Raw genomic sequence first — 25,266 nt, 5'->3', positions numbered from 1 at the left:
GATTGGCTCATGGCATAAATGCGTATGTAGCCTGTTTCTGTTAGTGCATGTCAAAAGTTCTTACATTTATAAGTCTGCTCTTCCCTCAGCTTTCAAATGGAGGTCTGTGGCTGGTTTCTTCCTCCTTATGGGTGGGTGTCATTGTTAAGCTCACTGCAGTCGACCCAGTTGAAGCAGACTCAACTGTTCTCAGATATGTGACCAGTAGTGTTTAGCATAACCAGAGTAACTCATACGGTCCTTGTACACTTCTTTTACATTGCCCGTCACAGAACTTGGCTAAAAGTGGCATAGCCGTTTGTTTACATTTTCAGTCATACACAGGTAGACCAAACCTTTTACATTTCAAAATTGAATAAAAATGGACCCTCTGCTGAAACAGAGAATTGTTTGCAGTCATAAACACACACACACACACACACACTATGCTAAAATTGACAAAGACTCAAGTTTTGCTTAGATGTTCTCTGTCAGGCTGGGTGTGGCAGTCTGTGGTTATTCATACATCACATGGCATACACATTCTTGGCATTTAGACCAGCTTCTGTAACTTGCTGAGAGTCACCAATATTAACTTTTCACGGCATGAATGTGCTTTCTGTACTCAACACTGACATACCAGTTCTAGTGGAATGTCCTGTGGCAAAGGCGTCAGTGGTGAAGTGTACAAGCAGACAATGGTAATGACTGAACTCCATTGTATTTCATTGGAAGTGGGCTATGAAAAAATGCATAATGAAGAAACATTAAAAACTGTATACACTTCAATTTTATTTGATTCATACATTTTAAAGAGCTGTAACTAACCTTCCACTTACATACAAAAGGAAATGACTGTTAATTGCTGAGCACCAACACAATGATTCAACTGAACACCGTTTTTCAATTTCAGTCTGTGTGGGTGTGCGTGTGCGTTCAATAACCTGTAAAATATGCCACAGGTAACCCATACATAAAGCAGCGCAGTCATATCTTTCAATGTGTTCAATATTTTAAAGAAGTGGCAGTTTTGGAAAAAGCTTAGAAGGAAGCTGGAGATAAAATGGATGTTTTGGGAAAATGTTTGGTTGGACAACATTACTAAGTGTTTCTCTGACACATTCTGTAAATAAAACAATGCACTAAGGCCAGTTCATAGTGTGCATGTGTCTTTAACCCACAGTAGCCCAGTAGTTATACCACCTGATCTCCAACAATGAGAAATTTCACGAGTGGGTGTGGTCTGCCTGGTTCACATTTGAGAACCGTCTTGTAAGGGCCACTGACTTGGTGTACGCTTGGTAGTTCCAACCACATATTTCTCCTGGGATTAATATCAAAATCATTGTCAATTCACATCCAGCCTCACATTCACAATGTCGCATGGCTATTTCCTACTTGTAACTGCACAGGTCTAAAGCAGAGGTTCCCAGAAACCACTGTGTTTGCTGTTTTTTTGTTCCAACCACAATTTCAATCCATGGACTGTAGCAAGCTGTTAATTATTCTTAAATAGAGACTTAATATCTGTTGAAGGATTGACTCTATTCTGTTACATTCTAAAATCATTGAAATAAAATCAACAAATGCTTTTATTTTCTTAAATGTGGAAAATGACTCCATAAAGAGTGTATATTTTTTCACTTACGTTTAAGGAAAAATGTTCTGACTTTATCAGCTTTAATTTAATTTAATTGATAAAGACGTTATCTGTAACAAAAACCAACATACACATGGGTCCCTCCTGGATGGGGTTTGGGAGTCCCTGGTCAAATGCTTTTTCAGAAACCTGTGCATGCTCCCTCCTGGTGGTCAAAGAAAGTAATACACCTTGTTTTTTTACTGTTTACTGTACTGTTCTAAACATTACCATGGAATGCTCTACTACACTGAATAACGTTACTGTGATAACAGAACCAGAGGTCCGTTTACAATACATATATAATCGTTACAAACACCAAATTTTGAACATAAAAGCTCCATATACGTATATATTTGGCATAAGGGGAGATGGAGGTGGGGTAGACCGTAGCATTGGCGATGGTATTCGTTTTTTTTGTTCTACTTTCTCTGCTGTAACTTGTACTCCGAGCTTAGTCTGACAATCCACTAATCTTTGTTTATCAGTCTTAAATGCAGTTTTTTTCTGTTGGGACGTAGAAATATTATGTTTGCTCTCTCATTACTATCAAGGCTGTAACATATTGTTTACTGTGGCTGAAATGTAACTGTAACTTGTACTCCGAGCTTAGTCTGACAATCCACTAATCTTTGTTTATCAGTCTTAAATGCAGTTTTTTTCTGTTGGGACGTAGAAATATTATGTTTGCTCTCTCATTACTATCAAGGCTGTAACATATTGTTTACTGTGGCTGAAATGTAACTGTAACTTGTACTCCGAGCTTAGTCTGACAATCCACTAATCTTTGTTTATCAGTCTTAAAAGCAGTTTTTTCTGCTGGGACGTAGAAATATTATGTTTGCTCTCTCATTACTATCATGGCTGTAACATACTGTTTACTGTGTCTGGAATGACAAAACCAAGCTCTGAATATTTTCAGAAGTTGTCCAACTAAGAAAATGCCTGTTTTCCCCAGTGTCACATGGACGTATGCCAGGGGAACATAGGAATGAGGCTGGGAGATATGCCAGACCAGTACCACACAGAATAAGGTTGCTCTGTAAATCCTCCAAAGCACATAGAGACATACTGCATTTTTCATAATCATGCAAAGAAGAAAATAACGAGGGTCCTTCCAAGACGTGCAAAAAAGTGTCAGACACTGCACTGTTCATAATCACCCATCATTAAGGCAAGGAAAATGTATGGGTGAGGAAAAAATAGAACTATGCACATCCAATCGTTGGCACGGATGCACCAAAACAAAGAAAAAAAAGGAATAAACATTCCCTTTTCCTCAAAAGGAAGAAAGAAACCCATGACCCTGGTATGCATTTAGAATGCGGTTCTCAGCCCTGGTTCTGCCGTATCCACGTGTATGCCGTTTTCATTCAGACCTTAATACAATTCCTGAAGTATCAAGGGCTGTTCTTTATTTTTAATTGAAGCTGTTAATGTCTAATGAGGCATGATTTATCCTCTTAATGGCACTACTGGCTGAGAATCAATCAGCAATTGTCCTTAAGGCTGACTAACAATTAAAAACAAAAAGATTCATCTCAAACATAGTTTGACCATTTCAGCTGTCACTAAAACTATTTTTTTATTTGTGAAGAAAATGTGTAATACTTCTGTTTAATTGTAATTGTAAGTAAAAAGTTAGTTGACTTGAATGCAGGCCATCATTTCAGAAAGACATTCCTGTAACAAAGTATGAATTCAATAATAATTTAAGGTCTTGTTTCAGGACATTCAATCAGTCAGATCAATTCTCACACTAACTAATGCCGTTATTTTCTGCAATATGATGTGGCAAAGACTCTTTATGGAAGAGTTTACAGTTTAGTTGGTAGATCTACAGCTGCAGTCAGTGAAGGACTAAATGCTAAAAGTGGACATCTGGTAATTAAAACAGAACCATTTGTGGAAATTGAGTTCAAAGCTAAAGCGAATGGTAAACAGCCAAACAAACCATGTGTTAAAGTCTGTAAAAAAAAAAAAGAAACACTTGCTTCTGTTTCCTTAGTTTTTCATTCACCTTAGCTAATCATGGGATTGTAAGAAAGGTACACGGAGGTACTGAAGGACCAGGGCTGAGAACCACTGCCCCAATAGGTTATGCATAGCCCGGTAATATCATACAGTGATATGAATTACATGAGAATTATGTGAATCCAATGAGAGTCCAATTTGAGTCCTATATTATTCCTTCATGAGTCCTATCCGAGTGATTCACTAACACCGAGTCAAAACATCTGTGGCTTTACAGGTGTGACACACACATCATCTCACTAGCGGTTTCTCTTTACTAAATTCTGCTACACCTAAGGTTGATCCATGAGAGTATAAAACCCTGATAGTGTTTGGTTTACCAAGCCTTTTCAAGCCTTCCTCACGTGGTTCAGTGAGTAAAGGTACTTGCCACAAACGCAAGCTGGCCCCAGCAACCACAACATCGCAGGTTCAAGCCTCAGCTATGCCATTAGCCCAAGATGACCGGGAGTCCACAACAGTGGGATAAGGACTGGGTTTGGGAAGCGGACACACTGAGGCCTGAATTCAATCAACATTTGTTTTTAACTTTGACTGTCAGTTAAGAGCAGGAATTATTATTTTTCTTCGCGTGGTCTGGCGAGTCAAGAAATTAGTAAAACTAACTCACCAAACTGAGTTTCTGAAGAAAAACTGTAACATTTGCATTTACTTGTGCAGCGAGTCAAAGTTAAGGGCAACTGTTGATTGAATCCAGGCCTGCGTTAATAAGTCCATAGGTATTTGTCCTTTACAATTGTGCCCAATAAACCAACATGGTTGTGCTTGGTCAGGCTTAGGGCCACACCCCCTCCGCCTCAGCTCTGAATCCCCCACCCCCCAGCTCCCTGGTCTAGCGCCCATACATTCTCTTGAGGGATTAGGCAGTAATATAAATCACATGACCACCCCCACCACCCATCTCATTCCCCAGCTCCACCCAGTCCATGCCCCTAGAGGCCCTTGTTGAAGAACACCTTGGTGGTGTGAGGGCTGTTCTTCCTGATACTCTCCTGCAGTTCTGGCTCCAGGCTGCTGACCTTCATGGAGCTGTGGGAGGGGGGCGCGGCAGGGGAGGGGAGGGTAAAAGAGGAAAGTCACATGATTGGATAATGTAAGGGTTGAGCCCAAACCAGATAATATGAGTGGCAGGTGTAAACCCTTACCTCTTCTGCGGGAACAGAGCACAGCACAGAGGGGTGGCAAACACCAGGCTGAGGGAGAGGAGGAGGTAGAATAAATGAGAGAGTGAACACAATGAGAGACAGACTGTTTACTGAACACGCGAACAGACTGTGAACTGAACACACTAACATAAACTTGTTACTGATCACGCGAAGACACAGATGACAGCGAACAACAATATGAAATGAAGACTGTACACTGGATACACTAACAGAGACTGTGTAACTGTAAACACAAATCCAAGTTATATTCTTAGCATACAAAGACAAACTGCACCATGAATTCACTGAGAAAAAAAATAGTGGAACAAGAACAGTAGAAGCTCAGAACAAGATGCTAGGTACAAATGTATCAGTCAAGCAAACATGGTATGAAACTGGAAGAAAAAAATGCAATTTTGACTTATCAAGCTCCTTTTTATCAAAGATGCTAAAAAGTAATGCTTTCCACTGATAAAAACTCAATACTATTGAAATTAGACAGAGGCGCCTATGTTTTAGTACTACTGCAAAGGAACACAAGGTACAGCAGCAAGGTCAACAATGTTTGCTATAAAGGTAGGGTCAGAACAAAATTAAACAGTTTCAAACAGAGGCCAAAGACATCAAGCTGATCACACAATGTAGAAAAAAATGATGTTCCAGTGAAATCCCAATTTTCACTGAACAGATTATTGGTTATGAACTAACTAAAATTTTCAGCTGTCAAATATGGGACATATAATAAATAAGGCTACTTCAGTGAAAGTAAAAATTCCATTGAGTGAATCAAATTCTTAAAACCGGTCTATTTCTGTGTCCCTTGCAGAACTTTCAGGTCTGAAAAGGCTCCATGTGTTCACATCACAGAGGTTCCACTGTACATTCAACATACAGAGTCAACTACAGACTCTGAGGCCTAAGACAGCCTTTTACTCCTTGTACTGCAGCGTTTTTCGTAGCCTCCCAATCTGCCATCTGATTTGCCGCCTTGTGTAGCCTATAGTTCAGAAGTTTCTTTCAGGGAGCTCATGGTCACGACTCTGCTAGCTTATGTTGTATGGCTCCCGCTGAAGTCCTTGACTGTCTCCTTTTCAAGAGCACAAACAGACAGCAGGCTCACGTGTGTGTTTAGTGTGTACTACACTTACCAGAATCCCACCAGCCCCACCTGGACAGGTGCGTTGAGCACAGGGAACCGCTGAAACACACAATGAAAGAGACCGTCAAAGCTAGGTGCTGGCTTATTTTACATCTTCAACTTTCAACCCTGACCCTTCACCCCTGTATTCTAAATATCTTGTTTCTGTTACCACTACAGGAAATACATTCTTTGCACGCACAAGCAGATCACCCAAAGTGGCAACTGATACAATGTAATGTTTCTCTTAAAGACAATAGCTTGGCATTATGAGTGCATTAGTATGATATAAGACAATGTTTGTCTGATGAATCATTGGCAACTTGCAAACACTATGACACATAGTAATAATCATCACAACTTCTATATCATATATAATATCTATATTAATACAATATATTTAATAAATGAAGCGATATTGATCAGTTCTTGGTCCATTCCTGCTGCGGACAGAAAGAGGAAGTCAGAAAGCAGTGTTCACTGGCCACAGCTCACCTTCATGAAGGCTTTCTTTTCCAGAGCGTTCATGATGACAGGAGGGATAGCTTTGGAGTAGAACAGAACAGAATTCATTTTAATTAAAATGTTGTCCCTTAACTGGGGGGGGGGGGATCTGTTGACATCCCACGCTCACTGATGACACACTTCTAATAATACCACCACCACAGGAGCTCTCATTGAAGCCACCTCCCCCGACTGTTGCTCTCTCTATTGGACGGACCAGAAGGACTCCGGTTACAATACTTGTCTGGTCACCCGGGCGTGAAGACTGACAGACATGTAAACCTGACACCAGCGTATAAAGCTAGCCAAAACGGCAGTACACGGATACAAGCAGAGCACAAAGGCCAGCGTGCACAACGTGGCTCGCGGCAGTTATTTCCCAGGAGGCACAGCGGTACCCCGCCTGCGATCGGTGGGCGGAGACACGGGCCACTATAGCTAATTACTGGCATTACTAAGCGTGCGCTCACTGCAACACAACCCTTCATGAATTAAACAAAATGGAGCAAAAATGGCCTGAGGATGACATCAGCAGCAGAGCGAGGCATGCTATTGGGTGCAGAGACAGCTGATCTCCATTACGTTGCATTCCTTTCCCGCACAACAGGGTTGTTTATTTCAGCTCAGTATAGCATACACTTACTAACTACAGCAATGTTGCTTTGCTGCCTGGCTCCTTTCCTACTCATGTCGATAATGTCCTACCCACAGCCTTTTTTACACTGGCTGTGCTTTTTCAATAGCTAAGGAGCTCCTTCAGACTGCTGAAGAAACAAGACACCCACACCCTGTATTAAATGGTCCCAGAAAAGAACGTAATGGTGACCAATTTGTGTAAACCTACAAAGGTCTTTAACAGGTATGGGGAATCGGGCTTACCTGACAAAGACCTTTGCGGGTACAAACATTTCCATCATTAAAGTACAAAAAACAAACAACTGGGGAGAAGAAAAAAAAACCCAAAACGTTGCCCAGAGTGAAAAGGAAACCTTGCAGTTGTGGTCGAAAACAAAGTTCACAGCATCAGGCTAACCCTGAAAAAGTGACAAAACCAGCCCTGTGAACCGTTGCGCTTGACCAAAACCAAAACAACAAGAGAATACAAAAGACTGATTTCACATAAACCCTTTCACACCAAAACAAAACAAAACCTGTGGAAAAGTTGCACTATTTAACTGAGCAGACCGTGTTAATGGGCCAGTAACAGAATCAATCTGATGCAATGCCATCACAATCCTGTATTCCAAGACGGGGAAAGCGTGGCCTCCAAGCCAGCAGGGGGCGATCTCTCACCCATGGCCGGCACCGCCATGCCGATCCGAGACACCACCACCTGGACGATCGCCTGCCTGGCGGCAATGGTGGAATCGCCCAGCCGGTTTCCGCTCTCGTCTGTCACAGGTATGCCGTGCTTCAGCTCCCTGGGAGAGGAGGAGAGGGAAAAAAACTGACCACTATAATAAATTGACCACTATAACAAACTGACCACTGCGATCTCCCACACAGCTCTGCAACTGGACCAGAACCGCCTGCGCTCCTCCAGACTCGAGCTGTAAACTCCTACCACTGAACAAGTTCCCTGTGCTTACAGCTGTGGCCGGAGAAAGGTGAACCTATGTATGTATTTTGCAGGATTTATGCGTAGATTTTTATTATTTATTTTCAAGATATCCAGATTAACTTTCAACACAGTGCATGCAATAAGGTTAAAAGCACAACAGAACAAATACAAAATATTTTCAATCAATGTTTACATATTGTGAATTTGAGTGTTTTGCATGTTACTTTCTACCTTTTCTACTGTTGGTCTTTCTAATCTTATAAATTGCTTTGACATGAGCTATTCAAACGACGTTACAGAAAACAAAGATTGTTCACTTATTACTGACTGTAATACAGTCAAAACAAAGCATAACTGTAAATGTATATTATTTAAAAATATTCATAATGCTCTCACCTCTGTCTCATGAAGGGGATGTTGATACAGTTGGCTGCTGCCACAGCGGCGAAGGGGACGAATCGAGCAATGATGGCAGGCAGGTGCTGGATGGGAGAGAATCACATGGACATGCGGTTTCAAAGCAACATACCAATCTACATTATGACAGATGTCTTAATATTGTGGCCTGGATTCAATAAGTAATTGTCATTTGATTGGCAAGGAAATGAAAATGTTTTTTCCCCCAAGGCAACTTGGTAAGTTTAGTAATTAAAGAATAAAATGTGATTGCACAAAACAAAGTGCACTAAAAACACTTTTATTCATTTCCAAGTTAAAGACAAAGACAAAGGTGAATTGAATTGAATCTATGCCTACATCCCTTCAAAAGCAGTCGGAGGGTTACTTTGTTTTGTTTCTATTTGTGCCAAATGTATTTGGGGGACGTTGTCAAGCATTTATGCTCTGCTGGAGTCTAAAAGGCTATTCTCTTAACCGCAAACCACAATGCCACCTGCAGTATCTCAGTGCTTGTTTTATTGAGCAGAATAGCCACATTGTGACACTGCTTTCAGAATTTAAGCACAGCTCATCACATTAGAGGGACAGTATAGCTGGAGGAGTACCAACACAAAAGCCATGTTGCGTGTAAACACACCGCAGTCTTCACGCCACTTCCACACTTCAGCAACGCTGGGGAATGTCGCCAAACATGGCGTTTGCGTTACGACTATAAGGGCAATATACCATTAAAAGGAGCTCAGCCCCAATACATCCACTACATGTCAGCATTGCCGGGAGAAAGCTACAAGTCAGATGCACACTCTTCCTCATCTACGCAGAAAAAGGCACAGCACCCATGAGCAAGCCAGGCATGACCGCTTGGGAACATTTCCACAGCGTTACTGCAACAATGTGACAACGTTGCGCGTGACGCTGCGGCTGCAGGCAGCGTGTCGTGTGTAACTAACATGTGCTGGTACCTTGGTGAGGGACTTGAGCCCCAGGGCTGTGACCACAGCTCCAGTGGTGGCGCTGACATAGGCAGCACCCAGCTGACTGCAACACACACAGGCAAACATTACTGCCTTACTATCATATATTATACATACACACAGATAAACATGTTAACATAATAATCATCATCATCATCTTGATTATCCTATTGATTATTCTTATTTACACAGTGCTTCTCATAGTGCCATTCAAAGTCCTATTGAGATAATAGAGAAAATATATAGCAATAAATGATCACATAAAATAAAGATGAATTAAAGTGCAAGCACAGAGTAAGCCACAAATAACCCAAGTAAAACAGGTCAATCGTGTTTTAGTCCTGAGACTCTCTGGTAGAGCGTTCCATAACTTTGGGGCCTGCAGTGAGAGTGCTTGATCACCCTCGGTTTTTAAGTAGGCAGTGGGACACAAAGGAAACCCTTTCCTGAAGATCCGAGGACCCGTTGTGACAGACAGCATATTCTAATAATAATCGGTGGTAACAGTAGAGGAGCTACAGCCAGACTCCTTTTTTTAGCTAGTCTGACTATTACTTCCTTAGCATCACATGCACAATCTTACAAACATCAGTGCCATACTGTCATACATCATACACAAACACACGCACGTATGCATGATACACACAATCATATAAACCAAATACGGGAACATTTTCTGACCAACTTTCAGGCAAGTGTTACTTCATAAACACACACGCACACACACACGCACGCACACACACACACACACAGGGCATTACCCTGATCTTCCTGTCAGGCTTCCTATCTCATCAACAGACAAATGAGACAGGGATTGCAGAAAGTCAAGGTTCCAGAATGTTTTCTGGCGACAAACTCTGACACCGCTGATGGGCTAGCCCCACTAAAGCTCTGGTTTCCAGTTTATCGGCTGGCATCGAGTAAAAGTCACGCCTTCGCCGACAGCGGCAGTGAGCTAGACGCGGGTGCACATAATCAGCCACAGCCCGGCACAGGCAGGGAGTGCTCCAGTCGGCAGGGCTGTCCCCGTCTCATTGAGTAACAGCATTACCTCAGGTCAAAGCCTGCCTTCTGCCTGCAAAAAACTGCACCAGGTGAGATGCAATGCAATGACCAACATATTGCTCTGTTTGATTCAAATTACATTGATGAAGTATCACATTAATACCTTGATCCATAATCTTAATACAAGATTAATAATAATCTTAATACCATAACCTTTATACTAAGAAGATGAACGAAATCAAACACTGAGCGCTTGCAATGAAGCACACATGTAAACACAGAGTGACCGAAGCTTAAAGAACATACCCTTCAGATTCTTAAAATCTTAACCCAGCAGTAGGAAATGTACACCTCAGGCATATACCTCAGAAATTCTAACATGTACTGCAATGGTCGCATTGTGGAGTTATCTCTGGTAACGCACACTTTATAATTTCAGCACCTTCTCACGTGGGTCACTTTCCCACTGTTTACAAAATGGACGCAAAACACACACGTGATTGCCATCATGCGCACGAGACACAGCGTCCTCAGCTGTACGCCCAAGGCATGCGGCTGAGGCATTAACACCGGACTGGCCAGAATACCAGAGCTGGAACCGGAGCGCGGCAGGGCACGCCCTCCGGAAACAGACCCGAGAAGGGACCTCTCCTTTCTCTGCTGCTGCGTGGTGTGCACGTACTTGACGGTGATGGGGGCGTCTCCACTGCGGTTGGTGTAGTTCACCACGGCGTTGAAGGACTGGTTCACCCACTGCCAGAACACCACCGCCGGGGTTGTCCTAGAAGGAGTGGAGGAGGGCAAGACAAAGAATGCATGATGGAAATGGAGAGATAAAAAGAGAGATACAGAGAGAGAAATCAAGGGTGGAGAATCAGAGGAGAATGATTAAGACAGAGGGATGCCACATCCTTGTAAGCATAAGTAGCCAAATAATTCAAGATGATGTAATTTTGTGGGTCTTACAATAAAAATTTCAGATATAGTCTGGTTTATACTATGTAAACATGGCTGAGATTGTGTTCACAAGCGTTGAATTAATGTCTGATTATTAACTGGCAATGGACATAGACTAAATGTAAGGCTGATGAATGTGCAACAAAACAAAATGCAAATAAGTGCCTTAGCAACAGCTTCGCTACAGAAATTCACCTTGAACAGTATTGCATTGAACAGCTCTGTGATACAAGTGCATGTAACTGAAGAAGTGTCATTATGTTGCAGAATGTTTGTGTATTTATTTACTTTCAAATAGCTAAAAAATATTTTTAAAGGTTAAAAAGTACAACAGTTTTAACAAACCATTCTCTGGGACCATACCTGTAAAAAGTCAGCATGCAGCCTGTTATGGTCATGTTCATGGGCACCTGTGCAGACATTCGACCAATCAGAAGCATCTTCTCACCCGTGTCTGGGTGGAAGGCGGAGTCATAAATGTACTTGGCCCTCCACAGTTGGTCCTCGGTCAGGCCGGGCTTCACTATTCCCAGCCTAAAGAAATTGCATAGAGCAGTCAGGCATTTAGTGTCACTACTCCTACTCTAAAATCCACATACAAAGATATGCACTTCACGAACAATGATCACTCACTAGAATCACTCCTTTTCACACTACAGGGCCATTAAAGGCCAAAGGCTAGGTTAGGCCAGAGGCCAAACAAAAACAAATTTAATGTGTATGAAAAAAGTGTCAGCATCTAGACAGTTAACTGCAAACCTAATAAACAGCTATAGATATTTTAAGAACATGTCTATCGTGTTCATCACATACTACTCACACATGCATTGTTCCAGAAATAGAAGTAGAAATGTGTTGCCTACCTACACTATTTATTTTTAAAAAAGCTAGTCCCCATGAAACTATTTGTTGGAAGAGCCCTGCAATAACCAATCACCTTCAATTTTCAATTCAATTCAATTTTATTTGTATAGCGCTTTTTACAGAGAACTGTCACAAAGACACTTTACGAAGTAGCAAAGCAAGAGACGAAGCAAAAAGAGCAAACAGAGCAAACACCAGGCCTGAACACCCAAATAGCAGGTACATAAGGTAAAAAAAAAACTCCCAGTGGGGAGAAAACCCTCAAACGGCCTCAAACCTTCCCCCACCCTCTATCCCCAGCTGTACCTGTAGTTTTCAACAGTGACCCGTGCATCCTCCAGGGTCTCGCTGGACAGGAGGACGTTCCTGGGGTCGGTCACGGTGAAGAAGTGCTTGGCTCGGCCCATGAAGGTCCCCTGGTCCCATCGCGCCTCTTTGATGTTTATACCGAGCGACAGCTCTCCAGACATCTTCCTCCTCTGCTTCCTCTTCTTATTTTACCTTACAACTGAAATGTTAATCATTAAGCAAGGCTTTGTCCTCCCCACTTTTCTCCGTTGTCTAAATCACGCGTCCACTTTTTAAGAGTCACGCCACTCGTGAGACGTTGAGAAATCTCACACAGGGAATCTGTGGTTTTACAAACAAACAGCGTTTCGAAGGGTTTATCATAAACCAGGTATGCTGATGATAACTAACACACACACACAAGCGTGCACGCGCACACACACAAAAGCACACGCGCACAGACAAAGATACAGACGGGGAGCTTTTCAGACAAATTCAAACGGGACATGCTAAAATCAGGGATTATTCTCCTGCCTAAGCCTAGCTCTGCCTCAAAAGCCCTCCTGTTTTTCACCCTGTTTACCACAACACCAAGTTTGATTTGTGCATTCTGTACCCTGAGGGCTACATTTTACCAGCTTCAGGTTTCCAGCTTAAATTCACAATGAACTAATATACAAACACCAGACTCTCTGCAGTTATGTGAGAGGAGAGGTCAAGTACTGGCATTATTATTTGCATTAATAGCATTAGAATTATTGATGAGGGGATTAAATAACCATCAGAACCTCCAATTCAAGGACACTAATGAAGGCTACAGGGCTGTTTTGCTCTTGAAGGAATACTCTGCTGGACTTTTTGCATGATACCCACACTCTTGAAACCCACATTCAATCTTCATTTTACAGTATAAACACATTTTAAGGCGAAACCTATGCTAAACACCATCGCTTTAATGGTAAAAGTGGGATTTCATGAGCCGCTACCCACTTCTGCTCATAGTCAGACATTGGAGCAGGTCATTCATATCTAGCTATATTCAGACATGAGTCCGTCAAGGGGATACCTAACGGAACCTTGATAATAAATTTCAAGTTTGAATGCTGGCCTATCCTCTAAAGCTGCGGTTGCGTGCATGCTTTTTATTTGTGTGTCTGAAAGTACAATTTACGGACAGCCTTGTGACTGACAGGTGCACATCCATGTTGCCATGGAGACGGTATGCAGGTCTTCCCAGGCATGTGAGGGGGAGGAGCTCCCACAATCCGGTCAAACATGTGACTTCCTAGAATTTAGGTTTAATCCTGGGTTATACTGGAAAAACTTCCATATTAATTACTTTTTACTCTTCATTGGGTATCTACAGCGGTGTTCAGACTAATACTAACAAAAACACAAAGATGGAGCAGCTGATGAATTTCATTAAACAGTAATGGATGAAAAATTCTGCAGTCTCTGTTATTGAATTATTGCGGGCAATACCATAGCATATGGGCTACAGGACTCTCAACCTTAGAAAGGTGGGCTTGTACTCCAATATTTTGATTGTGGTAGCCTACTGTGTGCACCCACAGTTCATGTAAAACTCTCAGTTCTGGGAATAACAAGTCTGCTCAGTAAAGAACTAATGGCAATAAAATACAACACATCACCACTGAAGTTTTAATGGTTAGTCTTTACTTGCTAAAACAATTTCACATTGATGAAAAGACCTTGCTCCCATATGAATTGCTTTTCCAAATAACCGACAAGGTCATGTACAATATACTAACATGTGCTTACTGTATGACAAAGCAAAACTTTTTTTAGTTTCCTGGTATTTAACGAAGGCTCATCTAAAGTAAACCGTTGTAATGAAAAAACAACACACTAATGAGAAAACAGTGCCATAGATGGCAAACAAACTGTTAAATCTGCTACAGCTGAGATGCCAGATGGCCACTAGCCGGGCACTGGCGATGGGCTAGATCGTGCATGACACGGGAAACAAATGCCAAAAAGAAACTGAAACTTAATTTTTCCTGCTCAAATATAAGGACATCCACATGAAATTAGAAGCCTACATTATACATGACTGACTAACTACTTTGTAGGCTAATAGAATACCTTGCCAGAAGAGTAGCCTAAATTACTCGTAGCGACTTATTAGGCCACAGAAAATATGTGCATTCGCTAGCAATCCATTTTCAAGCGATATATACGGCGAACTATTTATAAATGGACAGAAAATAAACAACAGCGTGATATAGCTCTACGAAAAAGCAACACATCGCGTGCCCGCAGTATGGTCTGCGAATGGATGGGTGCCATAGGATTATCTCCTCGCTAGCATTAGCTAGCCAGCTTTGACTTACAAAGCACGACATTGTCCGCACGTTCCTCCCCAAATAGAAGAGATTTCTGCTACGTACCTTTAATATTGTCCACCGCAACTAAATAAGATCTGCACACCTTAATACACCCGGGAAGCTTTGTACTATGAAGTTACACTGGGGGTTCTAGGTACACTCTGCTCCAACGCCCGCAGCTCTCACTCAGCCCGCTGTCAGATCTGGGAGGAAGCGAGGCATCTAAAGAAGGCGGTACCTGGCCTCGCAGCTTCAGCTTGTTCGCTGTTGGTGGCTGATGGGTGGGTTGTTCATTCACTGGCTTGTGAAACACGAAATATGATTGGTTTATCGTAATATTGTAGTCGCTTCCTTTGTGGATGTTGCATGTGCGCAAAGAAGAGTCCGAATTGCGCATATACACGAGTTTATGTAAGACTAAACACACATTTTATTCAATCTTTGCGTGTAAATGAAAATGAAAGTGTGCAAAAAGTACTAGTCAGTGAAATGCACCATCTACTCCACGTATTTACTGTCCACAATATTTTTTTGTTTTGTTTACCAAAGTGTACAAAGGAACACACAGTCAGAAAAAACGTTGAGTCTAGACGTCTAGAGAGGTGGAAATCTAGGGTTAGGCGTTTTGACATAACGGGCTATGTTAACCCCAATATATTCTGGTTCAGGTTTTAGACTAGCCTACGTCCTACGTGGCGAAATAACTTTCACCTTTCAACAAAATGTAACCGGGTTTTTTTTCCCGACTTCACCAAATGTTCAAAAATGTTCACGGACGTTATTTTTTCATCAGGTAGACCGATCGTTATTGCATATATGATCCGATAGGCTATTCATATCCAAAGATTTGTTCGAAAGGGAAATACACAAAGTTTACTTTTAGCGTTTAGTATTATGTGTTAAGTTGAAAACAATTTAACTTCATTTGTGCGTTCGATTTGCACACATCGAAGCGGATTCGCATTACAACTCATTTTGTCAAGATTTTATTTAAACGGATAGGATGACTCATGGACCACACATTCCATTACAAAAAAAAACTTGTCACAGCATCTGCAAGTTTCTCCAGCTTTACTGAGAGCGCCATGGCAATGAAACTCTAAACAAATTCCAGTAATCTAGCAATAATGATTGTAGATTATATTAATAGAGAGACAAGTATAATGCCCATAGAAGTCAGTTAGGTTTTCATGGAAATACTGACCAAATACAGCAGGGATTTATGTGTCTACTGAGTCTCTGAAGTTGTTTGGCAAGCGGGGAGTAGAAGTGAGTTCAGGACCTAGAACTACGGAATAAAGCGTGGTTGTTACAAAAAAAAAAAAAAAAACACGTCCACTAGCCTACATCGTTGGCTTTCCCTAAATAAAAATAACTAATTACGGGGACGTTCTTCCCACCTCAGTATGACTTTTATAATAGATGTTCGTTTGTTAGTTGTTTGTAAATAAACATATTATATCACTGGAAATTCATTATAATATTTTTTAAGATTGTAGGTCGGGTGCACTTTGTTTCTGTGCTACACACACACTATACTTCCTGGTTGAAATCCACATACTTAAGAGTAATTTGTTTTTTTCAATGACCATTTCTGGAATCTGTTTATTAGAAACTCATATCTTGAAAATGGCTTGGTACTCAGAGGTTCCTTTAAGACCAGGAATCTATTTTTAGAAATTCATATCTTGAAACTTGTTACTCACAACTCAATTCTCAGAGGTTCCTTTAGGACTAGGAATCTCAGAAACTCAAGATTTGTTAACTTACTCAACATTTAGGGCTTCACCGAGATCTGGAATCTATTTTATTGCAACTCAGGCCTCAGGACATGAAACCTGCTTGTCAGGAATTTAATCACTCACAGACAATTATGTAGGTAAACCACATTTTTGATAAACCCTACTTCCGACCACATTCCTATAAATCACTGCCTCTTTCACTTTCAGTTCCACATTCATATACATTGCTTTAACTCCTTCCTCTTTTTAGGTTCGATTATCCAGAATATTTCATATGTTCTCATTGTGATGTGTCATATTTCCTGCATTACAGTCATTTCCCATCTGCTCTCTATTTGCACACCATTTTTCATTTCTTAGGCCACATTTCCAGCAACAGACGACGAAAAAAACAGAGCATGAGCTCCAACAGAAGTGTCTTTTATAACTTTTTTAAAGCCAATTATGGCAATAACAGGAAAATCAGGGGTGAAAACTACACACCCGAAAATGTCTTGTTGCTGGTACAAATGTAGAAAATGAAATCATAGCAGGAAAAAAGAAGATTTTTGATAAACCCTACTTCCGACCACATTCCTATAAGTCACTGCCTCTTTCACTTTCAGTTCCATATTCATATACATTTTTTTTAACTCCTTCCCCTTTTTAGGTTTGATTATCCTGAATTTTTCATATGTTCTCATTGTGATGTGTCATATTTCCTGCATTACAGTCATTTCCCATCTGCTCTCTATTTGCACACCATTTTTCATTTCTTAGGCCACATTTCCAGCAACAGACGACGAAAAAAAACACAGCATGAGCTCCAATGGAAGTGTCTTTTATACCTTTTTTAAAGCAAATTATGGCAATAACAGGAAAATCAGGGGTGAAAACTACACACCCGAAAATGTCTTGTTGCTGGCACAAATGTAGAAAATGAAATCATAGCAGGAAAAAAGAAGGAACTCTGTGCACACACTGTATTTCACTGAGCAGTGTTACAGTGAGTTCCATCTTTTTTTCTAATATAACTGGAAGGGAATATGAGACTGAAGAAGTAAGCACAGCCCACTCATATTGTTTTGATGCTGTAGCAAGCCTACAGTGTAATCTTTCCCGTGTATTTTCATTACTCTAGCACAATGACTGGAATGTTCCGGTATAATTCAGGTCCAGGTCTTGATTCTATTTGTTAAATCAAGCCATATTTTAAATGGAAGCATATGGGAGTGGGCAGAGAAGTAAAAAGGATAGCTGGACCTGAGCTGCTGGCTGGGCAGCCTTCCGGGAGCGGAAAGGAGAGAGTGAGTCATAGCTTGTTTTGGAATGTTCAGGCAGGCCCACAGTGGTACATGACTGTGAGAGCAAAGCTTGATGGTCTGAGGGCGGAACAGTGGCACAAGGCCAAAAAGTAGCCAAATTTTCTATTCATAGAAGAAAAGGGAAAAGTGGGAATAATATGGTATGAAAAAATGTGGGGAAATTAAGTGCCGATGGCAGTATTTACCGTTAACCATTGACTACAAAGAATGGATCCAATACGCAATATGCACTCGATGTGCTATTTAATGTAAAAACAAGTATTTTACAGGCAGAAATGCTTTTAAACTGAACAATGAAATATTTATTCTGCCATTTTACAACTTTCAGGGCTCAATATATTCAACCAGAGGGTGGCAGTACAATCACATGTATGAGAAATTAGATAAACCATTGTCCTTTTAGACAGCTTTTTTGACACATAGTAATGGCAGTAATAAACAATGTATTTTGTGCCTGTAATACATGGAAATAGTTCAAAGACACAGGAACACATGTACTTTATTAGTTCTTTGGGTGATCAAGACTACATTTGGTGGTTGATATTAAAGCATCATAGACCTTCAGGTAATTATCCCCTTATCCCATATACTAAGGCTGTCATGCTAAGTAATTTAAGATATGAAAGAAAGGTAAAGGAATTAATTGATACACCTCTTCCAGTATCTATTCAACAATCTGTACTTTTAAACTGAACTTGCATACTAAAACCAAAGCATTGTGATCCATTCCCACGTGCTGGATATTTGTTTACATCAAGGTTTATATCAACGTGTCTGGTATATCTCCAATAAGAAGAATGTGGAGGAAATAGAGAACTTATGCTCACGTACGGCATTTTATTTATACGCAAGCTATAATTGTAGCTAATAATGCCTTGTTGAATATGCTGACGAGGTCCATTTTAAGTGCCTTCACCTATGCTACACATTTTCTGCCTTTTAATATTATACCTAATTCGCATTTGAAAGGAGAACACGGGTTACATCACTTTTCACACTAGCATGTACTGTTCCAAATATTTTTTAAAGAGTGATTGTCGATTTCGACGCTGAACTCGACTCCTTTAACGTGACTATCGAATTCAAGACAACCAATCAGCTCGCCTGACGTTTGCGCTGCTGATAGCTTTGTCTCGAGTGGTAGTAGTTCAGCACAACATGGAGACAGGTAATGTTCTTAAACTTGCTTGGGTGGTTAAAGTACAAACTGGATATACTTTTGGGTTTCGTGGTTCATTTCAGAACAAATAACGAGGATTATAACGAGTATATGAGGATGTTTAGATTGTCCCAATTAGACATCGTTTATTTTATCCGTTTGCTTATGTGTTTACCAACTCGTCGTCCCGTTATTTTTTGTTGTATCAGCTACGTTTTATAGCAATTAGCTAATATGGTAGGCCTACTTTTTTTTAAAAAGTCAAACATTAAATTGTGTGTGAGTTTATGCCAATAGACTAACAGAAGTTATCGCAAACGGTTGTTGTTAATGTTTGCTTAACTAGAGCTGTTTTGTTGGTAGATTGCATGAGTTAGCCTACCCGTCTACTGAACCTGTTGCTACAACGCTGTCCGAGGTCCTGACCAGCACCTCAAGCGTGGCGCTTGGATGTGACGCCTCCGCTCATATACAGTTTGAAGTTATGCGATACTATCCTATTGGGTATCACGCCCTCTGAAGCATGTGATTCGCTTATCTAAGTGGGTCAGTACAGTTTTATTTGGTAAAGATCACCTTTTCACATTTAAACGGTTAAAAAGTTTTGATGTCGGAAGTATTCTGTAGTCACGATGTCGTCAGTATATCAGGCTCGCAGTTGATTACACTGTGATGGCGATGGCCTCATTATATTTAACTATGTATTCCAACTTTTCATATATTTAAAAAAAGTGATACCTAGAAAGTTGTTTAGTTTTTTTAATGTATGGTCGGAAAAAGTACGAATAAAAAATAAACAATTGGTTTCTTGGCATATTTTAGGGAAATAATATAGGGAAAGCTGGAATACATAATTAAATATAATCAGGTTATTGTGTAATCAACTGCAAGTCTAATATATTGGATATATGGATAAAATCTTTTAAAAGTTATATAATCTGTTATTCAAATTTCTTTCTCTTTTTAGTAATGGTGAGGTTGCTGGAAAAAAAGGCTCCACCTCACTTCTACACATAATAATTCGTAGTTTAATACCTTTTATTTGTCTCTCTACAGGTCTGTGAGTGCCAGATAGCATGGTCAGGAATGAGTTAATCTGCAGTCAGTGGGGGTGAAGGGTCAGTCGCCATGTGGCAGTCCAACCAGCAGTGGAGGGAGGACCTACTCCAAATCAGGATTGGGCATTGACCACAATGCATGTCCTCCCTCCTCCCATCCACTAACAGAACTCTCACCCAGCTCTTCTCAAGGATGCTTTAGTATTCAATGTTTTGTTTCTTCTTTTATGTCTTCAGTTATGCATATGGTAGTGATGTGTGCTTCCCCATACCAGGATAATATGATGGCTAAAATTCTTGCCACTTGTAACTGCAGTCAGCAGTGGGCTCCAAGGAACCGCCACTGAGGTTTTTTTGCAAGTGGAGCAGTCACTTTGGAGGCAGAAGGGTTCATTTCTTGCGGAATACCTCCATCAAAGAAAGAAGAAGTTTAGGAAGAGGAAGTGGAAGTAGAGTGGAAGAGGAAGCGGAAGTAGAGTGGAAGAGAAAGGAGGAAGTAGAGTGGAAGAGTAACCGGAAAGTAGATTGGAATTCGAAAAGGAAGTAGAGTGAAAGAGGAAGCGGAAGTAGAGTGGACTCGCTTTGGAGCGGTAAAAGCGGGACATGTGACCAAAGGTCCACTAGAGCATTCTCTCGATCGGCCCCGGGGCTCTAGGCTTTGGATGATTGGCCGCTGGAAGGGCCCCCCACCGCCATGGCTCACTCGTCTGGCTTGGGACGTAAAGAGATGACCAACGGCTCCCACTCGGCGGGCCACGCCGGGGGGGCGCACACGGCCGCCCGAAACCTGCTGAGGAAGCAGCAGAGGCAGCACCGGCGGATGCGCTCCTCCTCCCCGATGGGCCGGGTCATCCTCATCAATTCGCCGGTCGACGGTAAGCCTGCGGGGACGCCGCGGCGCGACTGTGGGCGTGGCCACGCTAGTGGAGGTCAGACACCTTTGCCAGAAATCTCTTTGGAGAGTCCTGGCCCAGTAACTTGTTTGCATTTACTGTAAATCATCTGCTTTTAGTGGCGTATCACTGTTTGGGCTGTATTTGGTTTGACTTCCGAGAGCAACAAAGAGAGCTAATGTTTCACAGGCAATGGTGTCTAAGATCACGACAGCTCGTGAACTAATGTTAACAACAGTGCATAATCCAGGACGATAGTGTCCTTGCATTAAATTAAATTGCATGCAGACCACTTGACCACAAGTCAGTTTAATCTAAAATGGTTGTGCACTGCCGCCCTGTTAAGTGCATTTAGATAAGTGTTTCCATTTTTTGTTCTGCAAAAGCATATTGTACCATATTTAAGAAATTGTGTGCATTAAATGGGCAAACATTTTATGTGCAGCAGTACATCTGTTTAAAGTTTTAAAGATTACATGAATTGATGTCATATATTTTTCTGTCAAATGGTCCTTGGATTCCATGCTTGAGTTCTACATATGATTCCTTTCATTTTCTGTTTTTTTAATTATTATTTTGTCTATATTATCTCTACCAGTTCAGCATCTTTTTTAAAAAATCATATGTAGTATTCTTTGTGGTCACTTCCCCCTGTGCTGAAGCAATATGCAGACACGTGAAAGGTGACGCGTGAGGGTGGTGCTCCCCGTGCAGGTGGCGATGACTGCGAGGACATCCACACGATCACGGTGGACAAGAGCGCGGACGGCCGGCTGGGCTTCAGCGTGCGCGGGGGCTCGGAGCACGGCCTCGGCGTGTTCGTCAGCAAGGTGGAGGACGAGAGCTCCGCAGGTCAGCGGGGGCGCCGACCGCGCGAACCGCCGGGGGTTCGGACCGAGGGCACGGGGGAACGGCGGCCTGCTCTCGGGACGTCCTGCGTGCGGCTCTCTGAACTGCTTCCTTTTCTCCAGAACCCTGATTTTTAGAGTTCTCTAGACGTGCAGGTCACGCGTTCTAGAACCCTGTTCTTTTGAGTCCTCTGGAACGGCAGGTTTTGTAGGATTGTAATCAAGCAGATTGCATTGGGCCTAATGTATCTTCGTTGTTCCAGCACCTGGACTGGAATTTCATTGTTGGGTTGTGGCTGTCAATAGCTGTTTTTGCCATTTTTTATGTTTAGGTGTGTGTTAGTGCATGTGTGTGTGAGAGAGAGAGTGAGAGAGAGACTTAGTGAGCACCACTTAGCAATAGAAACTGGCAGGCACATCATTTGCAAAAAATTCTACCCGAAAATGATCGAAAAATGTCCTCTTTTCAAGAACACACCTGATGCAGATAGGCTACCCTTTTTATTAAGGGAAAAGATTGATTGCTGCTTACTAGCAGCACAATTTGTGTTCTCTTGCCATACTCTGTACTCTGAGTGACCACGCCATGCACATACATACACGCTCACATAGAATACACACGTACAAGCCTACATGCCGGCACACACACACACACACATAACATCACTTTCTGCTGTAATCTAGCCGTTTAATCTATCATTTTTATCTAGCATAATCTATATTGTGCATAGTTTTATTTTGTAACCTCCTTTTTGGCAACATGGCCTATATTTGTCATGCCAATGAAGCACTTTGACATTGAAATTGAGAGAGAGAGAGAGAGAGAGAGAGATGCATTTGAGACTGCTTCTCTGTTTATATATGAATGTCTGGGCCACTGCTTGTGTAACTCTGGGTCTTGGTATGAATGTGCCCATGTATACATTTGTCTTTGTGTGTGTGACTGTGTTACTGTGTTCCTGTGTGTGGCGTCTTGTGACTCAGTTCTTAGAACAGGCTGCACTGCACATGTGTGACTCTTCCTATTCCACAGAGCAAGCTGGCCTATGCGTGGGGGACAAGCTGGTGGAGGTGAATGGGATCAGCCTGGAGAGCATCACCATGAGCAGCGCGGTGAAGGTCCTGACAGGCAACAACCGCCTCCGCATGGTGGTCCGGAGGGTGGGCAAGGTGCCCGGCATCCGCTACTCTAAGGAGAAGACCACCTGGTAGGCTGCTCTCTCATTGGAGGGAGTCAGGGGTCAGAGGTTAGAGGTCACACCGATTTCATGAATATGCATGAATGGGTGTGACCGAGAACAATACTGTTGCAATGGATTTTCTTTCTTAGAGCATGAGTCTTCCTGAATATTAAACTATAACATTCTATCTATGATGTAGCACTAGAAACGTGGACCAGGATCTCCTTGAGCAAGGAATTAGAGAGGACAGAAATACAGTATCTCTTTATAGTACAGAATCAGTGGCTGTAACTGCAATATTGACTGTTCTATACCTGTCTATGTGTTATTTTACAGGGTGGACCTGATCCATCGCAGGATGGTGGTGGAGGAGAGCGGGAACACCCCCTCTGAGGCCAGCTCAGACAGCGCCCTCCGCAGGATCATTCACCTCTACACCACCTCTGACGACTACTGCCTGGGGTTCAACATCCGCGGGGGCAGGGAGTTCGGCCTGGGGATCTATGTGTCCAAGTAAGCACTGCAGGGTAGACGCCTACAGCATCGCTGTATGGACAGTATGCTATCTGTATGGGAAGTATGTTGTCTGTATGGACAATATGCATTCTGTATGGGCAGTTTGTGGTCTGTATGGACAGTATGCATTCTGTATGGGCAGTTTGTGGTCTGTATGGACAGTATGCTGTCTGTATGGACAGTATGCAGTCTGTATGGGCAGTATGTGATCTAGATGAGCAGTATGCATCTGTATGGACAGTATGCATCTGTATGGACAGTATGCAGTCTGTATGGACAGTATGCGGTCTGTATAAACAGTATGTGGTGTGTATGGGAAGTATGCAGTCTGTATGGACAGTATAGGGTCTGTATGGACAGTATGCAGTCTGTATGGACAGGATGCGGTCTGTATGAACAGTATGCAGTCTGTATGGACATTATGCATTCTGTATGGGCAGTATGCATTCTGTATGGTCTGCATGCAGTCTGTATGGGCAGTATAGGGTGTGTATGGACAGTATGCGGTCTGTATGGACAGTTGGCAGTCTGTATGGACAGTATGCATTCTGTATGGACAGTATGCGTTCTGTATGGGCAGTATGCAGTTTGTATGGGCAGTATGCGTTCTGTATGGACAGTATGGGGTCTGAATGGGCAGCATGCAGTCTGTATGGACAATATGCAGTTTGTATTGGCAGTATGCGTTCTGTATGGACAGTATGTGGGGTCTGTATGGGCAGTATACGGTCTGCATGGACAGTATGCAGTCTGTGTGGACAGTACGTGGTCTGTATGGACATTATGCAGTCTGTATGGACAGTATGCAGTCTGTGTGGATAGTATGTAGTCTGTATGGACATTATGCAGTCTGTATGGGCAGTATGCAGTTTGTATGGGCAGTATGCAGTCTGTATGGACAGTATGCGGTCTACTGTCCTCATCAAATTCATTTCAAATTAAATCTCCTCTTGTCCTGATTGCTTTTAATCAGATTGGGTGCTGCACAGTCCAGAGTAAACAGACAGATTTTAAAACTGGCCTGTAGGCTGTAATTACATTGCCCGCCCGACTCCCATGGTGTGAAAAATCTACCATGGTCATTATTTTCCTTCTGTCAAAGGGAAAGATGTTAATCCAATCCAAGAGAGAACCATTTGCCATTTTAAAATGTATTTTTGGAGCGTCTCTTGCATGCTTGTGTGTGGCCTGTTATATTTACAGAGTCATTAATAATGTCCCCAGCTGTAAAGTTTGGGTTGTTTTTCTGTAAGCAAACAAATACTTTTTTCATTGCAGTGTACCTCCACAGGAAAATCACTTGCACTTTGTGAAATAATTCACAAGGGATCTGTGCTGACATTTGTGTTGTATTTATGCTCAGGGTTGCCAGACTTATTTACTAGGTTGCCAGATGTATTTACTTGGGAAAGTGTTATAATAAAATGTGTGCGAGTCAGTGACAAATGAGGGAATTTAAAAGGGGGTAAGGGGGACAAATTGTGAGAAATTTGTATGGGAGTCAATTGAAGGGAGTTTCGAGGAGTTTTCTTGGGGGGGAATTAATTCAGGCATCTGGCACCATTGCTTAAACTGCATTTCTTCTATGCTACACTGCAACAGCAGTTGTATCAGAAACATGAATAATGTCAGTCACACTGTAAACCTTCTGTGGTACTATATCTCCACATAATGCAGGAGCTGCTCACTGAGAACACAGCATATTTAACATCCCATTTTACTGACACCTT

The 25,266-nt window shown here is 41.9% G+C and overlaps 2 protein-coding genes across 3 annotated transcripts in view; one reads left to right on the top strand and one right to left on the bottom strand.

The window, feature by feature from the left end:
* Positions 1-751: 751 nt before the first annotated feature.
* sfxn3 (sideroflexin 3) lies at positions 752-15,077 on the bottom strand. Its single transcript, XM_035406042.1, has 11 exons — positions 14,899-15,077; positions 12,506-12,707; positions 11,699-11,869; positions 11,061-11,159; positions 9,362-9,437; positions 8,397-8,482; positions 7,733-7,860; positions 6,431-6,480; positions 5,946-5,995; positions 4,798-4,845; positions 752-4,681 (listed from the first exon to the last, which is right to left on the bottom strand). Exons 2-11 carry the CDS (start codon positions 12,667-12,669, stop codon positions 4,585-4,587), a joined length of 969 nt encoding a protein of 322 aa, XP_035261933.1. The 5' UTR covers positions 12,670-12,707; positions 14,899-15,077; the 3' UTR covers positions 752-4,584.
* Positions 15,078-18,929: 3,852 nt separating this feature from the next.
* Positions 18,930-25,266, top strand: part of LOC118219800 (PDZ domain-containing protein 7-like) — a 23,085-nt gene continuing 16,748 nt past the window's right edge. For both annotated transcript variants that reach the window (XM_035403222.1, XM_035403221.1), the window contains exons 1-5: positions 18,930-19,049; positions 20,097-20,973; positions 21,706-21,843; positions 22,873-23,047; positions 23,357-23,533. In XM_035403222.1, the coding sequence (XP_035259113.1) occupies positions 20,793-20,973; positions 21,706-21,843; positions 22,873-23,047; positions 23,357-23,533 (671 nt within the window). In that variant the 5' untranslated portion in view covers positions 18,930-19,049; positions 20,097-20,792. The remainder of the gene's footprint in view (positions 19,050-20,096; positions 20,974-21,705; positions 21,844-22,872; positions 23,048-23,356; positions 23,534-25,266) is intronic.

The sequence above is a fragment of the Anguilla anguilla genome, chromosome 2, assembly GCF_013347855.1.
Source record: "Anguilla anguilla isolate fAngAng1 chromosome 2, fAngAng1.pri, whole genome shotgun sequence".
NCBI lineage: Eukaryota > Metazoa > Chordata > Actinopteri > Anguilliformes > Anguillidae > Anguilla > Anguilla anguilla.
The sequence above is the reverse complement of the archived record's forward strand: the minus strand, read 5'-3'. Positions and strand labels throughout refer to the sequence as shown.

Excerpts from the sequence above, each read along its gene's own strand:
- sfxn3 (XM_035406042.1), bottom strand. The coding sequence starts at position 12,669 with ATGTCTGGAGAGCTGTCGCTCGGTATAAACATCAAAGAGGCGCGATGG. Across the intron at positions 7,861-8,396 it reads ATCCCCTTCATGAGACAGAG|GGAGCTGAAGCACGGCATAC; the intron begins GTGAGAGCATTA and ends CTCCTCTCCCAG. Across the intron at positions 4,846-5,945 it reads GTGGGGCTGGTGGGATTCTG|CCTGGTGTTTGCCACCCCTC; the intron begins GTAAGTGTAGTA and ends CCTCTCCCTCAG.